Genomic DNA, 25,482 nt, shown 5'->3' on the forward strand with positions numbered 1-25,482 from the left:
CTATCTACAGGTCCATTCTCACAAGTCATTTCCTGAGTCTTGTTGATCTGCAGGGTGAAAGCAGCACTTGATATCAGTGTTATAGATAGTACTGGATCTGTTGCAGGGTCAGAAAATTGAGGGCCATCACACAGAGAATTCACAACCATCATGGGGACTCTGATATAATTTCAGCTATGATGTCTGTGGAAGAATCCATCTCAGGTATATCATTTTCTCTACTACTCTTCAGCATTCAGGAACTTAGTCTGCCCTAGTAATGCTGCAGGAGCATCTAGGGCTTCCTGACTCTCTGTGTAAGGTGGAAGATGATCTATATGGCATCTCATAATCATCCCATCCTCCTAGACCAGGGGTGTCAAACTCATTTTGTTATGAGGGCCGAATCTGACATAAATGAGACCTTGTTGGGCCGGGCCATGTTGGTCTGGGTCGTGTGTGTTCCTATTTAAGATTAGGTAGCCGAGATACAAACTTTATAAAGGACACAAACACAATAAAAGATTTTTTTAAAAATCTAAAGTATGCTTAAAACATTAGTTGATCTTAAAGGTACTTTCTTTGTATTTTCCCCATGGGATCCATTGTATTTCTCCCATGGGATCCAGGGAACTGGGCAAAGGAAGCTCTGGCTCTTTGCTTCCTTACCCAGGGGACCAGGAGGGGAGGAGCCTCCGCCAATAGAAGGAAGAGAGGCTTGGCTCAGTAGCTCTGCTGTGTAGTTGAGAGAGCCTGGCAAAGCAAGCTCTCCCTCCCCCCAAGGGAGGAGTCTCAGCCAATAGAGAAAATAGAGACTTTGCTCCTGTGTGATTGAGCAATTGGGTGCCCCCACCCTGCCGACTTTGGGGCCGGTCCCTGGGGCCAAAAAAGTTGGGGGCCACTGTTCTAGAAAGCTCTGAGAATCTTTTCCATGGCTGGTCTGCACATGCACAGTCCCAATTTGTGCCTGACAGACCACTTGATGGGCAATAGCTATAGGTAAAGTCAACCCTGTTTTACAAATAGGAAATATGCTGCCTTATAAGTACATGGTGTCTAAGCAGAGAATATGTAGATGGACTGGCTGGTTATCTGATTGATGACAATATCTAGTAGCTCACATTCTGCTATGCATATAGTTCAGGTAGTTTTTGAAATCCCTTGTTCATGTTTTCAGTTTGTCCATATTTTCTGTATTGCATATAAATGTGTGTATGGGGACCATTATCATTGTTACTGTACTTTAACAAGACTAAGAATGTAATATTCTTAAATTTGATATTCTGGAATTTGAATATTCCTAAATTGTTGATTAATGGAAAATCTGAAAACCCAACATTAATATACCTATGAAAGGATGCAATGAAACATCTTCAAAATAGTATTGATAGATCTTGCCCCCAGCAAGGTAAAATTCAGTGTAAGATCAAGATACTGAGAAATTTGAAGGGAAATATTTATTATTTTTATACCTGATCTTGTTCCATCAAGGAGCTCAAGATGGTTTACACGGGAGATCTCCTGTACAGATCTATATCTTCTTAACTTCAGCAAGGCTGCAGTACTGAGACCTTGTTCAGAACGAAGGTGTCATAAAAGTATTTAAAAAACAACCACAAGTTTGCTGTATATATCCCTCCTTGAAATGAGTGTGGAAGGTTGAAATGTACCCCCAATTAATTTAGGTACTTCAGCATTAAGTATAATTAGTTACATCGTTCAGAAACTCTGTTTATTGGGAAAATGTAAAAATTAGATATTTGTATATATAATCGTCACAATCAAGCCAAGAATTTTGGTGTAAAACCAAAAAAAGCTGTGTGCAGTATTCCATTTCCCCTTTTGGGCCTATTTGGGGGAGTAGGAATTTTGCCATGTATATGTTTGCAAATTTTATTTAGTAGTATGAGTATTTAATGTAGATATTCTCTGTCTGTAATAAGGATGGGCATGAACCTAAAAATTATGGTTTGATTCAGGGTTTGGGGTGGCTCCCATACCAAACCTCAACCAGGCAAAAAATTCCCAAACTGAAATGGCCAGTTTGAATTTCCTTTTCTCCTGGCAGCAGCAAGGTGCAGCCAGGAGAAAGGGAGGATCACGAAGGAAGGGATAAATGGTCGGCACCCATTTAACCCATCTGTTTCGTTTCCCCCCGCTTCCAAGCAGGAGGAAGTGAAGCGGAGTGCAGTGCACCTGTCTGCTGTTAGGTTTAAATGGCTCAAACAGCTGAATTGGACAAAAGTTTGGAAAATGTTCAGGGAAGGCACCCTCCCTGAACATTGGTTCGGGAGCTATGAACTGGGTCAAGTTCATGGTGAACTTTGGCTTGTGAGCCGGTTAGTGCCCATGCCTAATTTGTTGGCATTATTTAGTGCTGAAGACAAAACCTCTCCAGACTTACACTAGTAATTTAATCAGAAATTACATGTCACTTAAAAAACTACTAATGAGCACTTTTAATGAGCTGAGTTTTGCACTGAGGTTCAGGGCATGTGAATATGAGGGCTGTGTTAAATTTGAAAAAGTTATATGTACTTCAGAATCATCAACTGTATCTGTGTGATACATCAACTGTATCTGTATCTCTATCTATCACTATCGCTACATTTATTTATTTGTTTTTGGGACTTATATTCCACCCTATCCCACAAGTAGGCTCAAGGCAGCTTACAACATATAGTCAAATACAATCATTCAGTCATTACTAAAGTAGCTAATTAAAACATGAATACAAACAACCAAACTTTACTCAACTAATTTCAGTAGCTACAAAACAGCACAGTGTGTAATTTCTTCTTCTTCAATGTCTGCTGAATTCAGTTTGGTGTAGTGGTTAAGTGTGCAGACTCTGGGAGAATCGGGTTTGATTACCCACTCCTTCACTTACAGCTGCTGGAATGGCCTTGGGTTAGCTATAGCGATCTCAGGAGTTGTCCCTGAAAGGGCAGCTGCTGTGAGAGCCCTCTCAGCCCCACCCACCTCATAGGGTGTCTGTTGTGGGGGAGAAGATATAGGAGATTGTAAACCGCTCTGAGTCTCTGATTCAGAGAGAAGGGCAGGGTATAAGGTTGCCAAGTCTAATTCAAGAAATATCTGGGGACTTTGTGGGTGGAGCCAGCAGACTTTTGGGGTGGAGCCAGGAGACTGGGGGTGGAGCCAGGAGACTCTGGGGGTGGAGCCAGGAGCAAGGTTGTAACAAGCAGAACTGAACTCCAAAGGGGGAGTACTGCCCATCCCATTGAAAGGGACCACTGCACACCTTTTCAGTGCCTTCCCTCCACTGGAAATCATGAAGGATAGAGGCACCATCTTTGGGGGCTCACAGAATTGTTCCCCCTGGTCCAATCCTTTTGAAACTTGGAGGGTGTTTTGAGGAGAGGCACCAGATGCTATGCTGAAAATTTGGTGCCTCTACTTCAAAAAAACAGACCCCCCCCCAACAGCTCCAGATACCCACGGATCAATTCTCTATTATACCCTACGGGAACTGGTCTCCCTAGGGACTAATGGGGTGCCCAGCAGACATTTCCCTCCCCCCTGCTTTCTGATGACCTTGAAGTGGGGGGAGGGCCTCCAACCCAGGAGATCTCCCGCCCCCACCTGGGGGTTGGCAAGCCTAGCAGGGTATAAATCTGCTGTCTTCTTGCCAAGGATGGCAGGGTGCGTTCTAACTAAACAGATCACTGAGACCAGGCACCCAAGATATAAGTAGAGCTCTGGTTGGTTCAGCAGGGGAGGTCAGATGTTAATTAATGTCTGCTGCCTCAACCAAAGACCTGGCAGAACAGCTCAATTTTTCAGGCCCTATGGAATTGGAAGAAATCCCACATGACCCTGATCTAAATTGGGAGCATGTTCTAGCAGGCTGACACGAGGACTGAAAAGGCCTTGGCCCTGGTTGAGGTAAGGCAAGTATGTTTTGGACCGGCAATTGCCAGATGATATCGGTCTGAAGAGCACAAGGCTCTTACAGTGTGTTAAGTAGTATACAGAAGTCACATGTTCCCTGCCTAGGGAACACAGAATTATGGCCTTTCTACACAATCAGTTCTTTGCACAATAAGTGTGCAGTTCTTACTGAATTTGTTGTAACCCATTTTATACTCTTAAGACTGTATTTCTGATTTGCTAAAATCTCATACTCTTAGTATTGAAAATATAATATTTGGGACCATGAAGTTATTTCCCCAAATAACCAATCCGTTGTTGTGTTGTTATCTGCAGTACAGTTGTACAAGTGTGATGAGATGGTGACCCCTTTCAAATGTTTTTGTATTGTTTTAGTAACTGGTTGCTAATGGATTTTTTCTGTCATTTCAGACAGACCCATTTCAGTTAGCAGCTGCTAGCAGAATTTATTTACCTGTTCATCCAAAGCCGTTGATGTTAGGTTAGTAAAGAGCATGGCTGAGCTGCTTTTGAGGGAAACTGTCTTTTCCCATTTTCAACTCCTTTGTTGTGCTTCTGAATCATTGTGGTGTACTATTTAAAATGCCCATAGCACCTCCTACAATGCTGCTTTTTCCCTTGCCCATTTTTGCTGAGTAATCTTCCTTGAACTTTTTTTGAATGTTCTTATTCAAAACATTCAAAAAAAGTCCAAGGAAGATTGTGCAGCAAAAAAGGGTGATGGGAAAAAGTGGCAGTGTTTGAAATGACTATAGCACTTCAGAGACTGCTCATTAATGGTAGGGCATGAAATCAGAAAGGCAATTTATAGAACTTGGGTTTGGATCAGACCACAAATATACAAGTATACACCAAAGTGGTTGTCACCAGTAGAAACATCAGTACTCCTCAATCTATTAAATGGGAGGAAATACTTATGAGACTTTGCTAGATATCAAGGGAACTTTAAGACTGAAGAAAATATCCAACTACATTGGTGGACTAAGATGCAAGTAAAGTCTAGGTTTAGGAAAGATAAGGAGTTAGGGTTTGCTAAAAAGATGAATGAATTGGATGCTATTTTGACTGGCACTGATGAGAAACTTATTAAAACATTTTATAATCTATTGTTAGAGATGAAAATGCAAAATGGAATTATTAAAGAAAGCATGATTAAACGGATGCAAAATATTGGGCATGTTATAGAATTCTCCAATTGGGAAAGATTGTGGAGAGGAAACATAAAAATTACAAGATCATCCACCTTTAAGGAGAACTTATATAAGATGGTGTATAGATGGTATGTTTTGCCAGAGAAATTGTCAAAGATATATCAGAACACTCCTAATAGGTGTTGGAAGTGTCAGAGGGTAAATGGTTCTTTTTATCATATTTGGTAGCAATGTCCTAAAACAAAAGCATATTGGGGCCAAATTTACAGTTGGCTTCAAAAAGTATTAAAAATAAATATAAAGCATTTACCCGAGATGTATTTATTAAATATATGTCAGAGTCCTCTTCCTAAGCCAAGATTTCTAGTACATGCAGTAACGGCAGCAAGAATAACTTATGCAAGATATTGGAAAACAAAACAGATACCTAGACAGAAGAGTTAATTCAAAAACTGTTTGAAACAGCAGAAATGGATTTTCTTTCAGTGGAACTGAAAGAAGGAAACATACAAGAATGTAAAGACACATGTCAACCTTTATATGATTGGCTGAAAATGTTACAATAGTTTAAAAAACAGAGATGAATTGTAATAGGAAATAGGAAAGAGATGGTAATAATATGAAGTAGGATTACAATAAATTAGAATATGGAATAAGAATAATGGTGAAACATATTGTAATTAACCTAATCTAACCCTTATTCTCCAATTTATATTGTAAATATTGTAATTATTTTTTCTTTGTATGTATTATTTGTTTGTCTTTATTGTTTGATGTCTATACTATTAATAAAATACTCAAAATTTAAATAACAAAAAAAGTCCAAGGAAGATTGTGCAGCAAAAAAGGGTGAGGGGGGAAAGTGGCAATGTTTGAAATGACTGTAACGCTTCAGAGACTGCTCATTAATGGTAGGAAATTTGCCGTATGAAACCCCCATCCCTGTATCACTTTAATTAAAATAGGGCCAACAGCGAATAACGTCTGATTTAAAATGGTAATGGGAAAAGGGCCATGCCACTGTTATTGCTAGCGGGGGTTTATAGGAATATAGAAAACAAAGGATAAAATGCAGTTTTGGCATTCTTTTTCTAATCAGAAATGTCTTATAAATCAGTGATACAGTCAAATATAGTGTTTGTTATGAGTACACAAGATAATGTGGCTTCAAGATATATTGAAGGGAAATTCATGACCCCTAAGCTAATTTCCATATTCCTGCTCTTTGTTTAAATACTTGTCAAGTGTTTTGAAAACAGGTTTTGATTTAAAATGTTAGCTTTATCTGAACTTTTAAGGTGAAGATGGAAATAATGAAATTCCAGAAGACCTGACTCACCATACAGAGAAACAGGATGGAACAGGAGAATTAGAAGTTCACAATCATCAACTGGATCAGACTGAAAACAAACAACTTAATGTAAGCATATTGCAGTGATTACAGCTACAATGATGTATTTCATATTTTATTGTAAATCATAAGTTGCATGCATGTTTAGTTTGTTGCAGAACATTCTGACAGAGTAATATTTCAATGAGTTTTGCTAATGTATCTGATACATTAGTAAGAGTAACAAATATTTGGAATTTTATATTTAAGCTGAAAAACAAAGTTAAATCCACCAATCATTCAGCACAAGGTGCTAGCAAATGCAGACATTTCCTATGTTCCCCATCCCCAGCAGTCCTTTCCAACCCTAGGAAAGATTATTCTGATAGTCAAGCTAATTAATAGCCATGTGTGTTGGGAACTGCAATGTAGAGGTGGAGGGAGACAAAGCCGCCTTTCCAGCCTCTTCTGCTGGCAAAGTCTAGGGACTGCTGGATCCAACCTTAAGAAATAATATGTTAGGCTAGCAAATTCTGTTGTAACTGCTGCTTCTTTCTACTCTTCTGAATGTTGCTAAAGTGGCAGGTTCTTCTGTTTTTTTAATTAGTTTTGCACTCACAACTTTTTCACCATCTATAAACAATGCAGATTTTCTGACATTATCACTAATTGCATTATCACATATACACAATGAATTATTATATGCGCTTTCCCTCACTTAGCTCTGATGTCTGGATTTGCAATATTAGCATGAAGATAGAGCAAAAGAAAGGAGGAGGAAAAAGCTAGGGTATAAAAGCTAGGGTATAGACTATTCAATTCACAGATTCTTGAACAGCCATGGATGTATTATTTTACCCTAACTTTCTCCAAAAGAAGACCCAAAGTAGTCTGTAGGGTGTTTTGCAGAGCTGGGTACCAAGATTGGTGGATGAAAATGCCTTCTTCCTTTCTGTTAAAATTGTGCTGGTGTTTGTAAATCTCAATAGCTTCTCTGTTCAGGCGGGTATGATAATGTGAGAAATTGCAGAAAGTCTCAGAACAACCAGCAAATTCCACAGAACAATCAGCGCAGTCAACAACCATCTTCCTTATCTTCAAACCCCTTCCAACCCTCCCAGCAATTAACACAGAACAATGGTCACATTCAACAGCAGAGGCGTCACTAGGGCAGGGCCAAGGGGGCCATTGGCCCCCCCCCTAGAGCATTCTCATTGGCCCCCTAGGGCTCTTTGAAGGCAGCAGGCGGCAAGCAATCACAGTCTTTATTGGCGGGAGACGCGGGGAGGCTCTTTCAAGGCAGTGGCGAAGCGAGAGAAGGCCGGGAGGGAAGAGGAAAGCGCAGCTCTCCGCAGGCAGGCATCAGAGGGCGAGCAGGCAAACCAGGGAAGGGAGGACGTTGCGAGCCAACCAGCGAGGGAAAGGAGGCTTTAGACGCGCGGGGCGCAGGAGGGAAGGGAAGGGGGCAGGCAGGCAGAGAGCGAGGGAGTCCCTCACGCAGGAGGAAAACAGGCGGCATCGGCCGCGCTCGCAGCAGCAAGAGGAGGAGCGGGTGAGGGGTAGCGCAGGAGCATTGCCGGCAGTGCGCATGAGCGCCAGTGCTGAAGACTCCGCACCGCAGGCGCTGCTGCTGGCGGCGGGGGAGGAGGGGGCAGGCGACGAGGACCCGAAGCGGGCTTCTTTCTCGCTGGTTCTCGCCAGGTGCGCTGAGCTCCCCCAGCCGCCGCTCTCGGCTAGCAACTGGTCTTGCACAAGCCCGCGCCGCCGCCAGCGCCTTGGGAGGGACGGACTGATGGAAGAAGTAGTTTGCAGGACGAGCAGCGCCTCTCCTCAAGTTTCGGGACGGTTACCGTCCCCAAATCTTTCGGCTTCTCCAGGCGGAGGCTTCCTTTGTTCGAACGCGAGGCATTTAGCACCTCTGGGCAGCGCACGAGGACTGCTGCTCTTCCCTCCGAGTCCGGCACACTTGGCCCCAGGGTGCAACCGACTTGGCCCCAGGGTGCAACCCACGCACTTGGCCCCAGGGTGCAACCCACCCCAGTGACGCCACTGTTCAACAGCCAGTTTTCTTATCACTACCCTTCCAGGAAGCCCCACCAAACAATGGGCACATCCACAAACCAATTGCCCTTTCATCACACCCCCTCCAGCCTGGAAATAGCAGCTCTCTAGCAGCCCTGGCCCCACTCAATGCACAGCAGTCAAGAAGGTCTGAGCGCCTGCTCCGGCTGCAACGCCACTGAGGATGTTCTCCGCAGCTGAGAACGAAACGTCTGGAAGGAAAACTTTCTCCAGTAGAACACGGCACTTGATCCCGAAAGACTCTACAAACTTTAGGCTTCCTTCAGGGAAAGAAGTGCTACCAATTAGGGATAGTCAAAACAAAAGTAAAAAACGCACGTGTTGACCATCAACAATGTGAATGCTCTTTCTAATATTTATAAATAAATTATTTGCAAAGTACAGATATACAATACAGTAACTGGATTGGTCATCACAATACCAGACACTAATGTATCACAATAAAGTCTCCATTAGTGCAAGAAGTGAGAAAGTCCACAAATATGAATAAAGATATAAGATCAGTGGGGAATTCCTTCTACAATTGGCAGTGTCCAAAAGACCTCAGTAGTTTGTAGTATATGTCTGAGGACATTCCCAAGATAGTAGCAGCCAAAAATGCCCTTCAAGGGTATCTTTCTTGGCATTTCAAAACATCTCTTCCTCAATAAAGGCTGTTTAATGGAACCTGATTTCACAAATATGTAAGGCACAGTTCAAAATCACAGTGGAATCGTTTTGAGCTGTGCCTTACATATTTGTGAAATCAGATTCCATTAAACAGCAGTTTTTTGCTTTTGTTTTGACTGTTATCATGCTGGGTGTCCCTTTTCTATCACCAATTAGGGATGGGCATGAAGCAGTTCATGACCCAATATTTAGCACAAATTTGGCTCATTTTGGAGCCCCTGAACATTAGGCACCTTCTTCAGATGTTTACTGGGCTTTTGTCCGGTTCAGCTGCTCAAGTTATTTAAACATAACATCTGAGTGGGTTGGGACTACAGCTGTCCTGTTAGATTTAAATGGCTGTCAGCCATTTCACTGGTGGGGATTCCTCGTCTGATGAAGTATGCTTAAGAGCACATGAAACCTTACATTCTGAATAAAACTAAGTTGGTCTTAAAGGTGCAATCGACTCCTATTTTGTTCCCCCCACTTGGAAGCTGAGCAAAGTGAAACAGACTGCTGAAATGCCTATCATCCATTTCAACCTAACAGAGGACAGACACATGTACCCTGCTATTAAGCTGAAATGGCTGCCAGCCACTTAAACCTAGAACAGGAGAGACAGTATAAGACTGTGACAGAAAAACTATACTGTCTAGCTTGCCTGTTATGCCTATGTTTGAAAGTATGCTACTAAATCATTACTATTTATTTCAAACAATTTTTGTATGTATTTTCTTCAGTCTTACTTATTTCCAATAGCAAATCAATACCACTTTACATACAATATATATATTATGTTTAACACCAAACCAGACATACATAAAATGAGAGTTTGATGTTTGAAAGTATGCTACTAAATCATTACTATTTATTTCAAACAATTTTTGTATGTATTTTCTTCAGTCTTACTTATTTCCAATAGCAAATCAATACCACTTTACATACAATATATATATTATGTTTAACACCAAACCAGACATACAAAAAATGAGAGTTTGATGCATACAAACTGATCAGCTCTACTTTACAATGATCAAATATATAACATTATACAAAGTCCATATTACTCCATTTATCACAAGTTGAATATGTGCCAAGTACTATTCACTGTACAGCTCCATTTATTACAAATTGAATGTGTGCCAAATACTGTTCACTGACAAGAAGACAAGGTCACTTTCTCATTGTGAAATTTCTTCATCAGACTGTGTAGCCTTCAATAGCACATCCTCAAATAAACTGGAACCAAAAAAATTGTAGTTATTATATCCCAGCCACTTCTAAACTTTGTAAAGAGCATGTATGTCTCCCTCTTGACAAAGTTGGCTGAAGATTCTTGCAAAAGGTGTGTGTGTGTGAAATGGGCCTCAGCCATTTCAGCCTAACAGTGCATGGGCACATCCACCCCACTGTTAGGCTTAAATGGCTGCTAGCCATTTAAACCTAACAGCAGGGCATGTCTAATGGATCCTATCAGGTTCCAGAATGCTCTGCGAGATCCACAGCCCTCCTGCATCTCTCTAGATAAGCAAAGCCACTCCCCCACCCCCGAGTTTGGGACTGATTGTAAGACTAAGAAACCTAGCGGGGCAAGTTCTTCCAAGGTGACTGTCTCACCCTCCCGAACCCAGGTCTCAATCACGCAAGCCAGCTCCATGGACTGGGCTGCAAGATAGTCCTGCAGTGTCTTGGTCTTATTATTTATGATCCTGGCATTACATAACATCATTGTCTAAGGGGACCGAGCATAGCCATATCTCCACCCCCTTCCATACCAAGACCTTCTCCCACCACCATACCTCCCTCTGCCCTGGATTACTGAGATCCCCAGCCCAGAACTGGCACCTAGAATAATGTTCTTTGCTAGGGAACAAGGTTTCCTTCTCCCCTAGGGGGCAGGAGCAGTGGGAAATTCCAGTGAGGTGGTGAATCCTCTCTGATAACTGTACCAGCATTTGTGATATACCTGCATTTGGCTCCCAGGGTTTGGGACCCAGCCTTGACCTTCTCAGCAGCAGTGTACTTCTTTGGAGGCATGGTGGAGACACAAATGCACCTGTAGTAGCAAACTGAAGAAAAGCCATAGCAGTACACCCCTACTTCTATATATGAAATAACAGCAAAAGAAATGAACATTGGATAAAATGCTGGCTTTGTATCACTGCACAACCAAAAGCTACCACTATATAATCACATTTATAGTATTAATGCAAACAATTAATAGTACTTAACCCTTACTTTCTCGCCAACAAACATAATTACTAAATTACAATAAATAACACACACTTCATATAACTCTGACAGTGCAATTAAAAACCATGTAACAGGCATGGAAACCCACTTGGTGCTGGCCAGTTTGAGGGTGGGGGAGTGTAGCTGTCCTGCACTTTGTTTAAAAACCAGCTGCCTGTCAGGGGTGCATTAAAGAAAAGCTAGAGGTATCCCACAGCAAGAGTTGGCAGGTGCAGTGCCTCAGTCTGATGTATGCTCACCTAAAAAAGCCTTTCAGGCTCAGCCCATGTGCAGCTAATATCTGCTAGCAATAAGTGTTAACAGAAAGAAGCTTAACCCCACAGGCCCAGCAACCCTCACTGAAACCCCAGTCCCATCAGGCCCTGCTGATGCAGGTTCCCCAACTGCTGGAATCCCATCAATGAAAGGACAGAAGACTCCCCCAGACTGGACTCTGAAATGAAGATGAGGCTGTATATCCGAAAACCAATGAAGCTGGGCCATAGGCAGGAGTAGTGAGCTCTGTTAGATTTAAAAGGCTAGCCAGCTTGCTGTTGAACAGCTGGTACACACAAGCACTTGGCCTACCAGTCAGCTTTAGTCCTCTTTAAATCTCAGTTGTGGTCAAAGATGATCTTCCTGCAGCTACAAACAGGCCTTGAATTCAGCAGGAGCTCACAGGAGCACAGCTCCTGAACCTTTTTGAGGGTTCCCCCTTCCTCCCTCCCTCCCTTGTCCATTGAATAGTAGGTACAGCTGCATAACAATCCCTGGATGAGCTCCACCACCTATTTTTCTACAAAATGACCCCTGGCTACAAAGCTCTGAAAAGAAGATTGCTCTCTGTCCCTTTCAATGAATTGGAGCATGTGGTCACACCTTGTGTAGATCTAGTTATGTTTCAACTCAAGCCAGTGAGGCAGGACAGAGGATGAGCTGGCCGTGGTGTAGGGCTTATATAACCAAAGGGGGCATCCCTACACTACTCCAGGTCACCTCTGCTGACAGTTCCTCCAGCCCTTGTAGCCAGACATGCGCATAGTTCCTGCATGCAGCATGAGGCTCATTACCATGCTTCCTCTTCTTCGCCCCTCTCCTGATTTGCAATTGATGGTGATTGGTAAGTCAGTGCCATATTTTTCAGATCCAGCTATATTGTTACAAAAAAAAAAATACTGGTATTCCCGGGTTCAAGGGTTACGAATACCACTATGGCAGTGGTCCCCAACCTTTTTGGCCCCAGGGCCGGCAGGGTGGGGACACCGAATTTGGACCCCCATGGCGCCTCCTCCTCCCCACCCCCCATGGTGCCTCCTCCTCCCTGCTCCCCTTTGGCGCCTCCGCCTCCCTGCCCCCCCACGACGCCTCCTCCTCCTCCCTTCGTTTGTACAAGTTTAAGGCCGGGAAGGCGGCGGTGAAGTAATAATAATAATAATAATAATAATAATAAACTTTATTTTTATATCCCGCCCTCCCCCGCCAAGGCGGGCTCCCCCGCCAAGTGCCTCCCCAGCTCTTTAAAGGCCGACACCTCCCCCCCCACATCAATCAGGTGATTGGCAGGGAAACAGTAGCAGCAGTGCGAATGACCTGCTGAAAAACAACACTGCCCTTGCCTACTTCCCACTTCCTTCCTGGGCATGGGAAGGACACAAGGGCAGCACAGCTTTTTCAGCCAGTCGCTCACGCTGCTTTTGCGGTTTCCCTACTGATCACCTGATTGGCAGGGGTAGGCTTCGGCCTTTAAAGAGCTGGGGAGGCGCTTCACTACCACCTTCCCCTGCCTTAAACGTCTACAGACGGAGGGAAGAGGAGGTGCCGCGGGGGCGGGTGGGGCGACAAGGCTGCATGTCGCTGCAGAGGGAGGGGCTGTGTGGCCTGGTTGTCAACATGCCACGGACTGGTACTGGTCCGGGGGTTGGGGACCCCTGCACTATGGTATTCGAATCTAGTTTGATTCAGGTTTCTGATATATTTCAGCTTCACTGTTCCATATGGGAAATCTTTCTGGGGAGGGCTGGGGAAGTGTTTTTAAAGGTACTATCACTAAAGTTTCAGAGGAGCTGCTGATGCCTGTCCTTTAAAATAACCCCAAATTTCAAGTGAATTAGACCAAGGGTTCCAATTCTATGGGACCCTGAATCAGATGCACCTGGCCATCTATTGTTTCCTTTGGAGAGGAGAACCTGCAAAAAATGTAAAACCCAGGAATCCCCCACACAATAAAAACACAGCTGAAGCTGTTGTTATGCCAAGTCTAACCAGTGTAACACCAAGGCTCTGGCACTATGTAACACCCGATAGATTTACAACTATGTAAAATGCACAAATTTCAACCTATGTGAAACACAAGAATCTCATGAGGAAACATAGGGGAAGAAAAGGAGGGGGAGATGAAAATCATCCTGGGAGCCTGAAATGCTGGTTTATGATGCTCCTGGTTAATCCCAAATACTTCCAGGATTTTTTGGCATCCATATTTTGATATCCCAAAAAATCATAGATATAGTTGGGAGAGCTGAATATACCCAAGAATATACCTGGTACTCTTTGGGTATGTTTTTGGCTTGGTTATACCCAAATTCACATCCATAATGCTTACATCTATGGAAATTATTATATTAGAGATACAAAATATTGTATTTATTTTAATATATGTATTACACTTTCACTTACACAGTTGGAGGAAGATCCTCCATTAGACCTGATGGTAATTGAAGACTATGATTCATTAATGGAAAAAATGACCAACTGGAACTTCCAAATATTTGATCTTGTTCAAAAAATGGGAGCTAAATCTGGAAGAATCCTTAGTCAGGTTCGTTGTTCCTGTGAATATATTATGTTCAATGTGTATGTTCAACACATGTAAGCTTGTGCCAAACAGTTTAGAGATACACATACAGTTATGGTTTGAACACTGTTATATCTTAATTTATAAAAGTTGAAAAGTTTTTACTATGGAAATGTTGTTTTGGTATTAATTACTTCCATTTTTGAAGGTGTAGTAAGGTTTAAAATTGACTTTTAAATGCTGATTAAGAGTGAACTTGGTTAGCATGAATCATGGGTACTACTGAAACAGATATAATTTATCCTCTAAAGCAGGGGTGGGGAACCTCAGTCACTTGGTGTGGCCCTCGGGGATTACTAGGCCGAACTGAGCCATGTGGCAGCCTCTCTGGGGCCTGGCTGGCCAGCAAGGATCGTGGGGCCCAGCCATGCTGTGCAGCAGCCTGCCCAAGGCCAGGCAGGGATCACAGGGCCCGGATGTACTGTGTGGCAGCCTCCCTGGGGCCTGGCTGGCTGCCAGAATTGCTGCAGGACCTGGAAAAGTTACTGTCACAGTTCAGTTTGCATTTGATTATCCCAGATGGTGTGGCCTAATATACTAATGAGGGTGTGACCTAATATGCTAATATTAGGGGATGTGGTCTAATATGCTACTGAGTTCTTGTTGGACCTTTGCATTTGCCTAGGGCAGTGGACCGTGTGTGTGTGTGTGCCAGATTAGGCTCTCCCCACATGACTTCAAATAGAAAAACAATTATTTGCATTAATTTTGCTGGCCTGAATCATTCTCCCTCAGCGGAGCACTGTTTTTTAAGTTAATTTTTTTATGGCCCGCGAATGATGTTATAAGTATCCATATGGCCCTTGGCAGAAAAAAGGTTCCCCACCCCTGCTCTAAAGACCAACAAGGAAAGGAACTATGAGACTTGCATTATTATATAAGGGAGAAGGGCGTACATATCTCCAAGCTCGCTTCCAGTTTGCTAATAACTAGTGGCATCCAACTGCTGCTTTCTGTCAGCAGAAATTATCTGGGGATAATTTTCAGTGATTCCCCTTTCCTGCTGCAAAGGCCCACTTTGCCCCTCATGCTGTTTGTATGGTTCTTCTAACCGCCAGAGGTAGTATTTCAGAGGAGTGCAGCTGTTGTGAAATTTAGGTGTGATTTTATAGAAAGGTTTAAATATGCTTATTTAGGGGTTCTGACTAGTACATTTTATTTAGATGGTATATGAAAAGCACATTCTACTTAGTCGATATTTAAAACTTTGTGCTTTTAAAATTGGCATAATAAATAAAACATATGGTTTTGTACTGAACTCTTAAATAAATATTTGACTAAATTGATAACATATTTGATAAATTGATAATTAAGTCTCTGGGGTTAGAAGAAAATTCAAGAAACCTCATTAATAATGTATTAATAGCAAATATACATTAGATTTAAATTGTTGAAATATATGTTTTGAATTACGAATCTTGAAACAATTAAAATATAAATTATTATGCTTTAATACTCCTTAAATTGAAAAAATGCATTGTTTATTTAGGTTGCATATGCATTGTTTCAAGACACTGGATTATTTGAAATTTTCAAAATTCCAACTTGGCAATTCATGAAGTACTTTCAAGCTCTAGAAAATGGTTACCGAGACATTCCCTGTGAGTATGGTTTTATAATATTAGGCCCTTTCTTCTGCTGAGCCACAATATATGTTTATATTGTTGATCATATATTTACAAAGCACTATTATGACAAATCAGTATTGTATGAGTGGAGATTGTATTTCTTTTAGTAAAGGTGTTTCTTATGCATTATGGAATAATAATAAAGTTAAAATGCTAATAGTAATCTTAGTAAATTGGTTAAAACAAATAAATGAAGTTTGTACAGAGTACTGCTAGCCTGGAAAATATATTACAAAGAAATGTATGAGATCTGTAGAGTTCATAGTATTGAATGTGATTTTTTAACCTAATTCTAATTTTGACTTTTCTTTCTTCTGCGGCATCTTAACATACCACAGGTTTAATTAGCCTTATTTTTTCTAACCAAGGAGTTCTTGGAACTAGTTCTGTGTGTGAATCAGAGGAGCACTAAGAGAATCTGCAACAAACTACAGTTAATCTTCTGCTGTTTCAGTCAAGTTTAATTTTCAAACCTAAGTTCTGGTTCCTTTTGTCATCCATTCTCTATTTGATTATGTTTGTCTACAACATTGTTGCAGCTTTTTGAAACATTAATGTGATAATATACTTTGTGGAATTGCTCTTGTACAAGAGTTCATATGCTCCCATAAGGTTGAATACTTAGATTGCAGTACCTTTAAAATATATGGATACGTGTTTTAGAAGCTCACCTTTCCCCCCTTCATTTTGTACAAACATGCACCAGCCTGTCATCATTTTAAATTACTGCAGGGTGTGGCAGAGTGAGGAAAACAAGTCAAGGGGGAACCCTGGCAATCAGTGGGGTGACAGATGTCGCAGCCAGATTGCCCTCACAAGACACCTTTGTAACACCATGGCTTAAGGCCATAGAGGAGAAACTCTCCTACTTGGGTTTCACAAAACAATACCTGCGTTCCCTTACCTATGACAAAGCTAGAGATCTGGCAAACCAGAGGATTATGGACATTGCCAGGCAACATTATATAGGTAGAACAGAGATATGGTATTCTTTTCTTGTTCCCATCAACAGGGTAAATCCTATGTCCTACTTTTACCATCTCTCAAATCATGAATATTGAAGAAAGTTTACTCTTATGTGTTGGGATGCTCTTCCTTTAGCAGCTATAGCGGGAAAGTATAAGAAAATTCCATTTGAGGAATTAATAGGTCCCTGTTGTAACGAAGGCATTGAAACCTTAGAACATGTCATGTTCAACTGTAAGGTCTATAATAACCTCTGTAAATCTCTTCTGCTCTGCAAGTCTCTACCTCCCACTAGCAGACAGAGTTTGTATTATGCAAAACCTCCTTGTGAATAGGCGGTCAGAGGTAACATATCAAGTGGCTAGATATGGATGGCTTGCTTTAAGAATTAGAAAATCTATAATAACTCAGCTAGGTAAATACTAACCATTTTATTATTGTTTGCCTTTTAAGAATTTTTAAAATACATTTTAATGTAGGAATTTTTTTTTACCTTCATCTTATAGTTGTTTTACTACTTATTGATTTGTAGTACCTTAAATGTTAAATGCTGGCCTTGACCACCTTCATGAATAAATTTCTGTCTGTCAAGGGGGAATTTGGGAGTAAAAATCAGATTCTTTGTTAAGAATTTGTGGGAAACTAGTTGACAAGTCTATGAGGAGACCAAGTCCTATGAGGAAAGGTTGAAGGAGCTGGGGATGTTTAGCCTGGAGAGGAGGCGAGAGAGGTGATATGATCACCATCTTCAAGTACTTGAAGGGCTGTCATATAGACGATGGTGTGGAATTGTTTTCTGTGGCCCTGGAAAGTAGGACCAGAACCAATGGGTTGAAATTAAATCAAAAGAGTTTCCGACTCAACATTAGGAAGAACTTCCTGACTGTTAGAGCGATTCCTCAGTGGAACAGACTTCCTTGGAAGGTGGTGGGCTCTTCTTCCTTGGAGGTTTTTAAACAGAGGTTAGATGGCCGTCTGACAGCAGTGAAGATCCTGTGAATTTAGGGGGAGGTGTTTGTGAGCTTCCTGCATTGTGCAGGGGTTGGACTAGATGACCCTAGAGGTCTCTTCCAACTCTATGATTCTATGACAACAAAATGGCTAATGTTATAATGTTGCTGTTGTTCAGTCACACAGTCGAGTCCGACTCTTTGCGACCCCATGGACAAAGTCACGCCAGGCCCTCCTGTCTTCCACCATCCTCCGAAGTCTGCTCAAATTCGTGTTTGTTACATCAGTAACGCTGTACATAATGCTATAATGTTATAGTTATATATGTTATAATGTCTTCATATAAATCAATGTGTAGGAACCAGTGATCCCATTAGCAGAAGGCACTAATGGATGTGGCTCTTAATCTAATTCTTTTTCCAACAGCACAGCTGTATTCCTCCTCAGTACAGATTCTGACCCACATTGTTATTAGTCCATGTGAGTCCTGGGCTGCCAGAAATCCTTTTTCCCAGGATCAGAAAGGACTTTTGGGAAAGGGGGAACAATGGAAAGATCCTGATCCTTGAACCTAAACAATGTGCCATACCCATATATGTACTATTGCATAGTTTCTTTATTGTCCACCTTCCTTGCTGACACTCAAGGTAAATTATGGTTGCTACTATCTCAAGAATACCATAGACCGGGAAGAGTTACAGGACGAATGCGTAAAATATCTAGGAGCTTGAGTTCTTTGCCAAGCCCCCCCTCAACAACAAAAAAACAAACCCTGTTGCTCTCCTCTCCGTGTGGTAGGATCAACATGCAGTCACTCCTCTCCCTAGATCCAGTAAAAGTGTTTCCAGATTTCTTCACTTGCTTTGGTGCTGTTACTTTCTCCTACTCAGTTATTTCCTCTACCCTTTCTTTCTTTAGTGTGTGCTTCTCAGCCCAGTTCTTAATTGGTATCTTTTCCTTGTTCATCCACTCTTCTTTGACCCCTGCCTATTTTGCCATTTGTGAGTCTCAGTTTCCTCTTTTTAAATCTTTCTGCTTCTATTCATCCCATCCTGTCAACAGTACATATCTCTTTAAGGCTCTAGGCCAGGGATCCCCAACCTTTTTGAGGCTGTAGGCTCCTTAGAAATTTTGACAGGGTATATGAGTGGTACCCCCAAAAAAGCTTCTACAGAAAGTGGAGCCAAACTCAAAATGCCTGCCTCAGGAAGTGGAGCCAAACCAAATACCTCTCTCATACCTCTTGAAAAAAAAAGAAATCCTCAAGAGGAATAGAATAGAGCTGCACACTGACTAAAGAAAGCCCATTTTTCTACCAGTCGTATTTCTCCAGGGGAAAACTTTTTTTTTTTAATGAGGGAAGCCAGTAACATTCCCTGCCTTACGATGGTTTCACCTCACTTCTTCAAAAGCTCAGCAGGTGCTAAAGGAAGTACCTGCAGGTATCATGGCATCCATACAGATGCAGCCACTTCATAGAAGCCACAGTTTTTGTAAACATTGTATGACCAGCCATTCTGCCACAGCAGAATGAATGTTCAGGAACATTCTGTGATACCAAAGCCACTCAGCCAGTGACTTACATGGGACAACACGCAGATAGTCTTATTTATCTTAATATATGTAAGATAGTAATATTTAAATACAATAATTCTTATTTTTAGATCACAATCGAATACATGCAACAGATGTTCTTCATGCTGTGTGGTATCTTACAACACGACCGATTCCTGGATTTCAGCAAATGCATTCTAATCCTACAGCAGGAAGTGACATTGGTATGGATTTTTTTGTTTCGCATGAAAAGTTTTTACATAGAGAAGTCTTCTAGAATTTATTTTCTTATTTGAGGGTGGGCTAACAAGCTGACCTCTCCCCAAACTCCTTTTCCTCCAATACTGAGATGAAATGATTTCCCTGTTTAACCAAAAACCTAGCACTGTCATTTGCAGGAAGGCTTCGTGGGAGAGATACAGGTACCTTGCATGTTAAATAGGGATTTATCACAAGGGCACCGTGATGATTTTATTCTTTAAAAATGTAAGTGATAAAAAAAAGAAAGTGAGTACTCAGCCTTACTTCTACTCCAGCTTTACTGTGTCACTCTAAGCACAGAGTTAGTTTTCTAAGCGCATTGACTTCAATGGAATTAGAAGGGTCTAACTTCACTTAGAATGGCATTGCAAATCCCTTTAAGAATGCCTTGGATATAATCCTAAGCAATTTCAAACAAGTTGTAGTGGGCTAAACTTAACATTTTAAGATGTGTATATATTAATTAAGACAAGATCATGAATGTTCAGGACTACACTTCTACATTGGAATAATTAAGAAAAGTTCTAATTAAGTTAAATAGTTTAACCATAGGTATTTTTAGTCTGAGAGGTTTCATTTCCTAATTAAATAAAGAAATATTACCCTAATGTATTTTAGTTGCAAGAAATATGCTGATGACTGCAGGAAGATATAAGTCTCATTCTGGAAAAGAGATCTAAGTTAAACAGTTTCCTGGGCTAGGAAGCCAAGCATGTCAGCAATGATTCAGTCAATTATGGTAAAACCAGATACACAGTGCTTGTAAATGACATCAACTATACATTTTATCTTTCAACTCTGAAACCTTCTGTGATGACCTAGGAAATCTGCCCTCATTATGGGCTTTGGGGTAAAAAGAGCTGGAAACTCACAGAAACCAATGAGGGTGGGGGGGTGGGGAGAGGATGCTCCTGCCACCAGCTGGGGAATTGCTTTGAATGAGATTATCTGCCTCCAAGACCTTGGTCAGTGGTCTGTGGAACGCTGAGAAAATAAAAGAAAATGACTGTCTCTGAAAAAGGTTAACTCTTTCATTACATTTTTATGGCATTTAGGCTTAAAGTCTGTGAGCCATGGCTGAGTTTAAAATAAGAAAGTAATACCATGTATTACAAATAAAACAAAAAATGTTTACAGCTTACCAAATAAGAAAGGATGGGAAATGAGTAGAATAAACACAGAATGGGAAATGAGTAGAATAAACACACACTAGGGCCTTTTTCCTGAAAGGTGCTGGAACTCTCACAAGTGGAATGAAGGAGAAACACATGAGTGCCCTTCATGAACTTTTAAACAATATTTTTTGAAAATTTTGTTTCTACAAAAAGGTTCCAGAACTCCATCCTGCCATGTGCCCCCAGAAAAAAAATCCTGTACAGAACTAATTAGAATTCAATCCCATATCAGGTGGAATCTACAAAAAAAAGAATAAAAATGTGGAACACATCAACTAACTAGTTTACAGTACCTAACAATTTAAGATATTTTATAGTTTGTGTGATGAACACCAAGGTCCACACATCAGTCTTTCAGCAGCATTTGGGAACACAAGAAAAGACAACATCTTTGCTGTCTCTTTTTATAGATTGTTTTGTACAATGGCATCCCACTAGCTAAATTTGTATTAGAAATTGAAGCTCATTACTATCATTAGATGAGCCAATCAAAAGGCATAAGGAAAGCTCTCATAGGCTGTTCTCTTAGATGGGATGGGTATTGACACCGTCAGACTTCTGTGGATCTGTGTTAGTTTTTCTGGAACGTAATATCTTTCTAATACAGCAATACGGCATCATCTTTAACTGAAGTATTGGAGGTTACACAAATGCAAAAGCATGCTTTAAACGTTCACATTTCTTTCTTGGAATGTCTATAAATTTCAGCAAACAGGACAAGAAATAAACAACCATCCTGTTTATGACCTGGAAATGAAGCATATTAATCTATTGAGTGTGAACAACTTTTTGTTGAAAGAAATATGTGAAGAGAGTTACAAAAGAGCAATTTAATATTTTTGTTTGTAAAGTGCCATCAAGTCACAGCTGACTTCTAGTGATCCCAGAAAGGGGCTTTCAAGGCAAGTGAGAAGCAGAGGTGATTTGCCATTGCCTTCCTCTACAGAGTGTTCCTTGGTGGTCTCCTTTCTCATTACTGACACTGATTAGCTTCTGAGATCTGATGAGACTGGGCTATACCATGTTGCCTTCCCTCCCAAGAATTCAATAGTTACAGTACCAAAAATAAAATCGCTCTATTAAAAGATAAACTTTCAGTTAAAATATAGCAATGGAACAAATATGATGGCTCAGTTCAGATGTAATACAAAACCATGGTTTAATTTAACTAATCTACTTAATAGATTTTCTAAATGCCAACCATTACAGTTACTATAGCTAGTTAAACCATAATCTGCAGTTGATCCATTAACCAACCAAGATAATAAAAACTAATCTTGTCAATAATGACAAGATAATAAAACTACTCAACCCAGTAAAACAAGCTGTAAAACAAATAGAGCAGTCAAAAATGATATTGATAAAAACATCCCTCAGGCGAGATCAGACCATAAAACTACTAAAAAGATGGAACCCCTTATTTAAAAACCTGGGGTAATGAGAAATGTTCTGGCCTGGTATCTAAAGGAATCCTGACCTGGATGACCCAGGCTAGCCTGATGTTGTTAGATCTCAGAAACTAAGCAGGGTTGGCCCTGGTTAGTATTTGGATGGAAGACCACCAAGGAAGACCAGGGTTACTATGCAGAGACGGGCAGTAGCAAATAACTTCTGAATGCCTTTTGCCTTGAAAACCCTATGGCGGGGGTGTCAAACATCCAGCCCGCGAGCCAAACCACCATCCCTTGAGGGCTTTACTCAAGCCCGCGAACTCTCTTCTTCCTTCTCCCCCCTCCTGTCCTCACCCTGTGAAGCTCCAAGGTTGTGACAATGTTGCCAGCTCCTGCCTTCTCTTTGCAGAGGCTAAAGCACAAAACAAAGCTGCAAAGAATGGATTTCCTGTTCAGGCCTATAGGCAGAGCAGACCAGAATTCAAAATCCACTCCATATTTTCCTTGCAACTTTGTTTCACTGGAGTGGAGCTGAGCTTATCTTCTCAGTGTTCCTATGGCCAGCTGAAGCTTCCTGGAATTGTGTCCTTAAAAATCAAGCACTGATGCTTTGAGCCAGCTTTGTCTCTTCTCAGTGGACATAAGAACTAATGCCTAGTGAGTACTCTTAACTTGGGAACCCACAGCCAAGGGGGATATTACACTGGAGAGCCATTGCTAATCTGAGCAGACCCGGGGGAGGGGGCCGAGAAGAAGCTTGAAAACATACCATGTTTTTCCAGGCTGAGAGCATTTTATATTTTTAGTTTTCTGCTGTGTAATCCTTGTGCTATTTCTTGATGTTTTATTTTTAAAATTGCATTGCAAAATCCCACTATTCCCCTCACTTTCCATTTTAAACAAAATATTGCAAGAGTTTTAAGTATGTTTGTATTTTAAGTTAAAATAATATATTTAATTGCGTTTGTTTATATCTCTACTATCTGGCATTACATTTTAGGACACGCATGGTTTGGCCCCACAAAGTCCCATTTATGTCAGATCCAGCCCTCCTAACAAATGAGTTTGACACCCCTGCCCTATGGTGTCACCATACGTTAGCTGCAACTTGACAGCATTTTCCACCACAACCTCCTAAGAACCAGGTGACCCTCAAAGGGCATACCAAAGTTAAGGCTACATCACCAAAACAAAGCCCTCTCTCTCTCCACCTAGGGCTTGAGAAAGGAATCTTCACTGGTGGGCTGGAACTGTATAAGTGGAGGCAGTCTTTCAAGAATATAAGAATATTTTTTTCATCTTCCATATTCAGTGCAGCCCCACATTGGGATTCTGCCTGTGCAGGCCAAATGCAGAGCACTTTTTTCTAGCATAAAAGCTTAAGGGGCACCCCCACCCCTTCCAGAGTTAATGCACATGGGTTTTCCTGCCTAAAGCATCATGTGCTGCAGCAACAGGGACCCCCTTCCCTCAGTTCCTTTTTTGCTGCCACAAGGATAGGAAACTTTTCTAGCATGCTCTTCTTGCTGGCTAGTTCTTGTCATCATCTGTAAGATTTCTCATATTGTGTTTCTGAGTGGCTTTGGCAAATGTTTTTCGCAGGACGAGGCAATACCAACTGGCCTACCTTGAATTGTTTTCTTTTGGTGCGACTGCTTGTGATCCCTGTTCAAAAAGTGTTCTCAATGTGGGACCAAGATGATGCACAGCAATGAGCATGAACTTTGTCTCATATGTCTTGGAGAGTCCCATAATGTTGGTGCTTGTGCCATTTCCCAGTGCTTTACTGCTTAATCAGATAGAGCTTCCCAACGGAAGGCCACACTCTGGGAGAAGGCGTTGTCCACCTCAGTTCCTCCAAAGTCTGCTCCAAGCTTGGATCCTTCCACTTCAAGTCATCTAACCTCTGATCTGACACTGGAGACCCATTCCAGACCACTGTCTGCTCGATTGTTTCTGGCTATTCTGGACTCTGTAGTTTCTGCTTTGGCATCTCAGCAGCCTTGGTCGCCTTCTCCAGATGCATTGGTTCCAGCACATTCCCAGTCAGAACCTCCAGTAAAGAAAAAGAAGAAGTCCAAACATAAGGATAGGGCTAGCAATGCATACTAGACATCATTAACCCATAAGAGGTCCACTGATGACCAAGACATCATTCTGATGTGCTCTCACACGGTTACCACACTTTGTCTGTCCTGGTAGATCCCTTGCAGATGTAGATGAGGATCAGTTGAGCATCATGGCAGATCTTGACATCAGAACCAGCTCCTTCACTGTCATGGCAGCAGGCATGCATGCCCCAATACTACATGTCACATGCATATTTTAAGAGATGGAAAGCCCACCAGCCTCATCCACTAGGTTCTGAGCCTGACCTGAGCAATCTTAGATTTACTGGAGCCTGTTCTAGCTTCACTCTATTCCAATCTCCATACCACATACTCAAAGAAGAGTTCTCAGTAGCATCTTGTTATAGCTCTGAGAGGGCATCGCCCCCATCACATGATGATTCTGTAGGGGATCCAACCCAGTATCTCCTAGAGAGGATCTGCATCTCTATGAAAAGCAAATGTTGAGAATTGCCAAGGCTTTCAATATTGATATTGCTTTGGACAACAGACCGAAAGACAGAATCCTGAATCACCTTTACTCTGATTCCCTGGGCATAGTAGTGTTTCCTGTCCTGGAAGGCCTCACAGATCTTATCGTCCCAATTTGGCATAAACTGGCCTCTGTTCCAGCCACTCCCCACAAGATAAAAAAAATCTATATAGGGTTAAGCAGGACTCTTGTGAGTTCCTTACCATGCATCCTCCTCCATCATCTTTAGGCATGCAGGTACACCTGACCACCATTCCTCCCTAGTGGATAGGGAGAGTTGCCAGCTAAATACCTAGGTTTCAAAAATGTTATTCTTCATCTGCCCTCAATTTCCAGGTCACGGACTACCAAACTATTATGGGTAGATATCAACTGTTCTTCTGGGCAAGTTTCCCTCAGTGTTTAGATGTTGCGCCAAAAGTCTGAATTTTCTGGCCAAGCTGATCCAGTCTGAAGTGATCAAACTATCCAAACAGGAGATCAAAGTAGGCAGATGTCTCATCCAGATCTATGGCCTCTGCAATAGTCCTCAGAAGGCACTTCTGGTTTTGTACTACAGCTCTTCTGTTGGAGATGTGGTGTAAGGAGGAGGACCTTCTCTTTGAAGGGCCAACTGCTTTCTTCTAGAGCACTGATGCATTCCTTTCCACAATGGAAAAGGAGTAATCAGCCAGATCCCTGAGTGTCTTCATATCTATTCCTGCTCCGTCAGCATTTTACCCAGAGGCAACATGGATTTGCCACCCTGCTCTATAAAGGATAGA

General features: G+C 41.6%; 1 protein-coding gene across 1 annotated transcript in view; it reads left to right on the forward strand.

The window, feature by feature from the left end:
• Nucleotides 1-25,482, forward strand: part of PDE3B (phosphodiesterase 3B) — a 137,645-nt gene that overhangs the window by 61,116 nt on the left and 51,047 nt on the right. Inside the window, exons 8-11 of the mRNA XM_060261334.1 lie at nt 6,341-6,462; nt 14,018-14,155; nt 15,681-15,792; nt 19,401-19,514. Coding sequence (XP_060117317.1) covers nt 6,341-6,462; nt 14,018-14,155; nt 15,681-15,792; nt 19,401-19,514 — 486 coding nt within the window. The remainder of the gene's footprint in view (nt 1-6,340; nt 6,463-14,017; nt 14,156-15,680; nt 15,793-19,400; nt 19,515-25,482) is intronic.

Source organism: Heteronotia binoei, chromosome 21 (assembly GCF_032191835.1).
Source record: "Heteronotia binoei isolate CCM8104 ecotype False Entrance Well chromosome 21, APGP_CSIRO_Hbin_v1, whole genome shotgun sequence".
NCBI classification, from domain to species: Eukaryota; Metazoa; Chordata; class Lepidosauria; order Squamata; family Gekkonidae; genus Heteronotia; species Heteronotia binoei.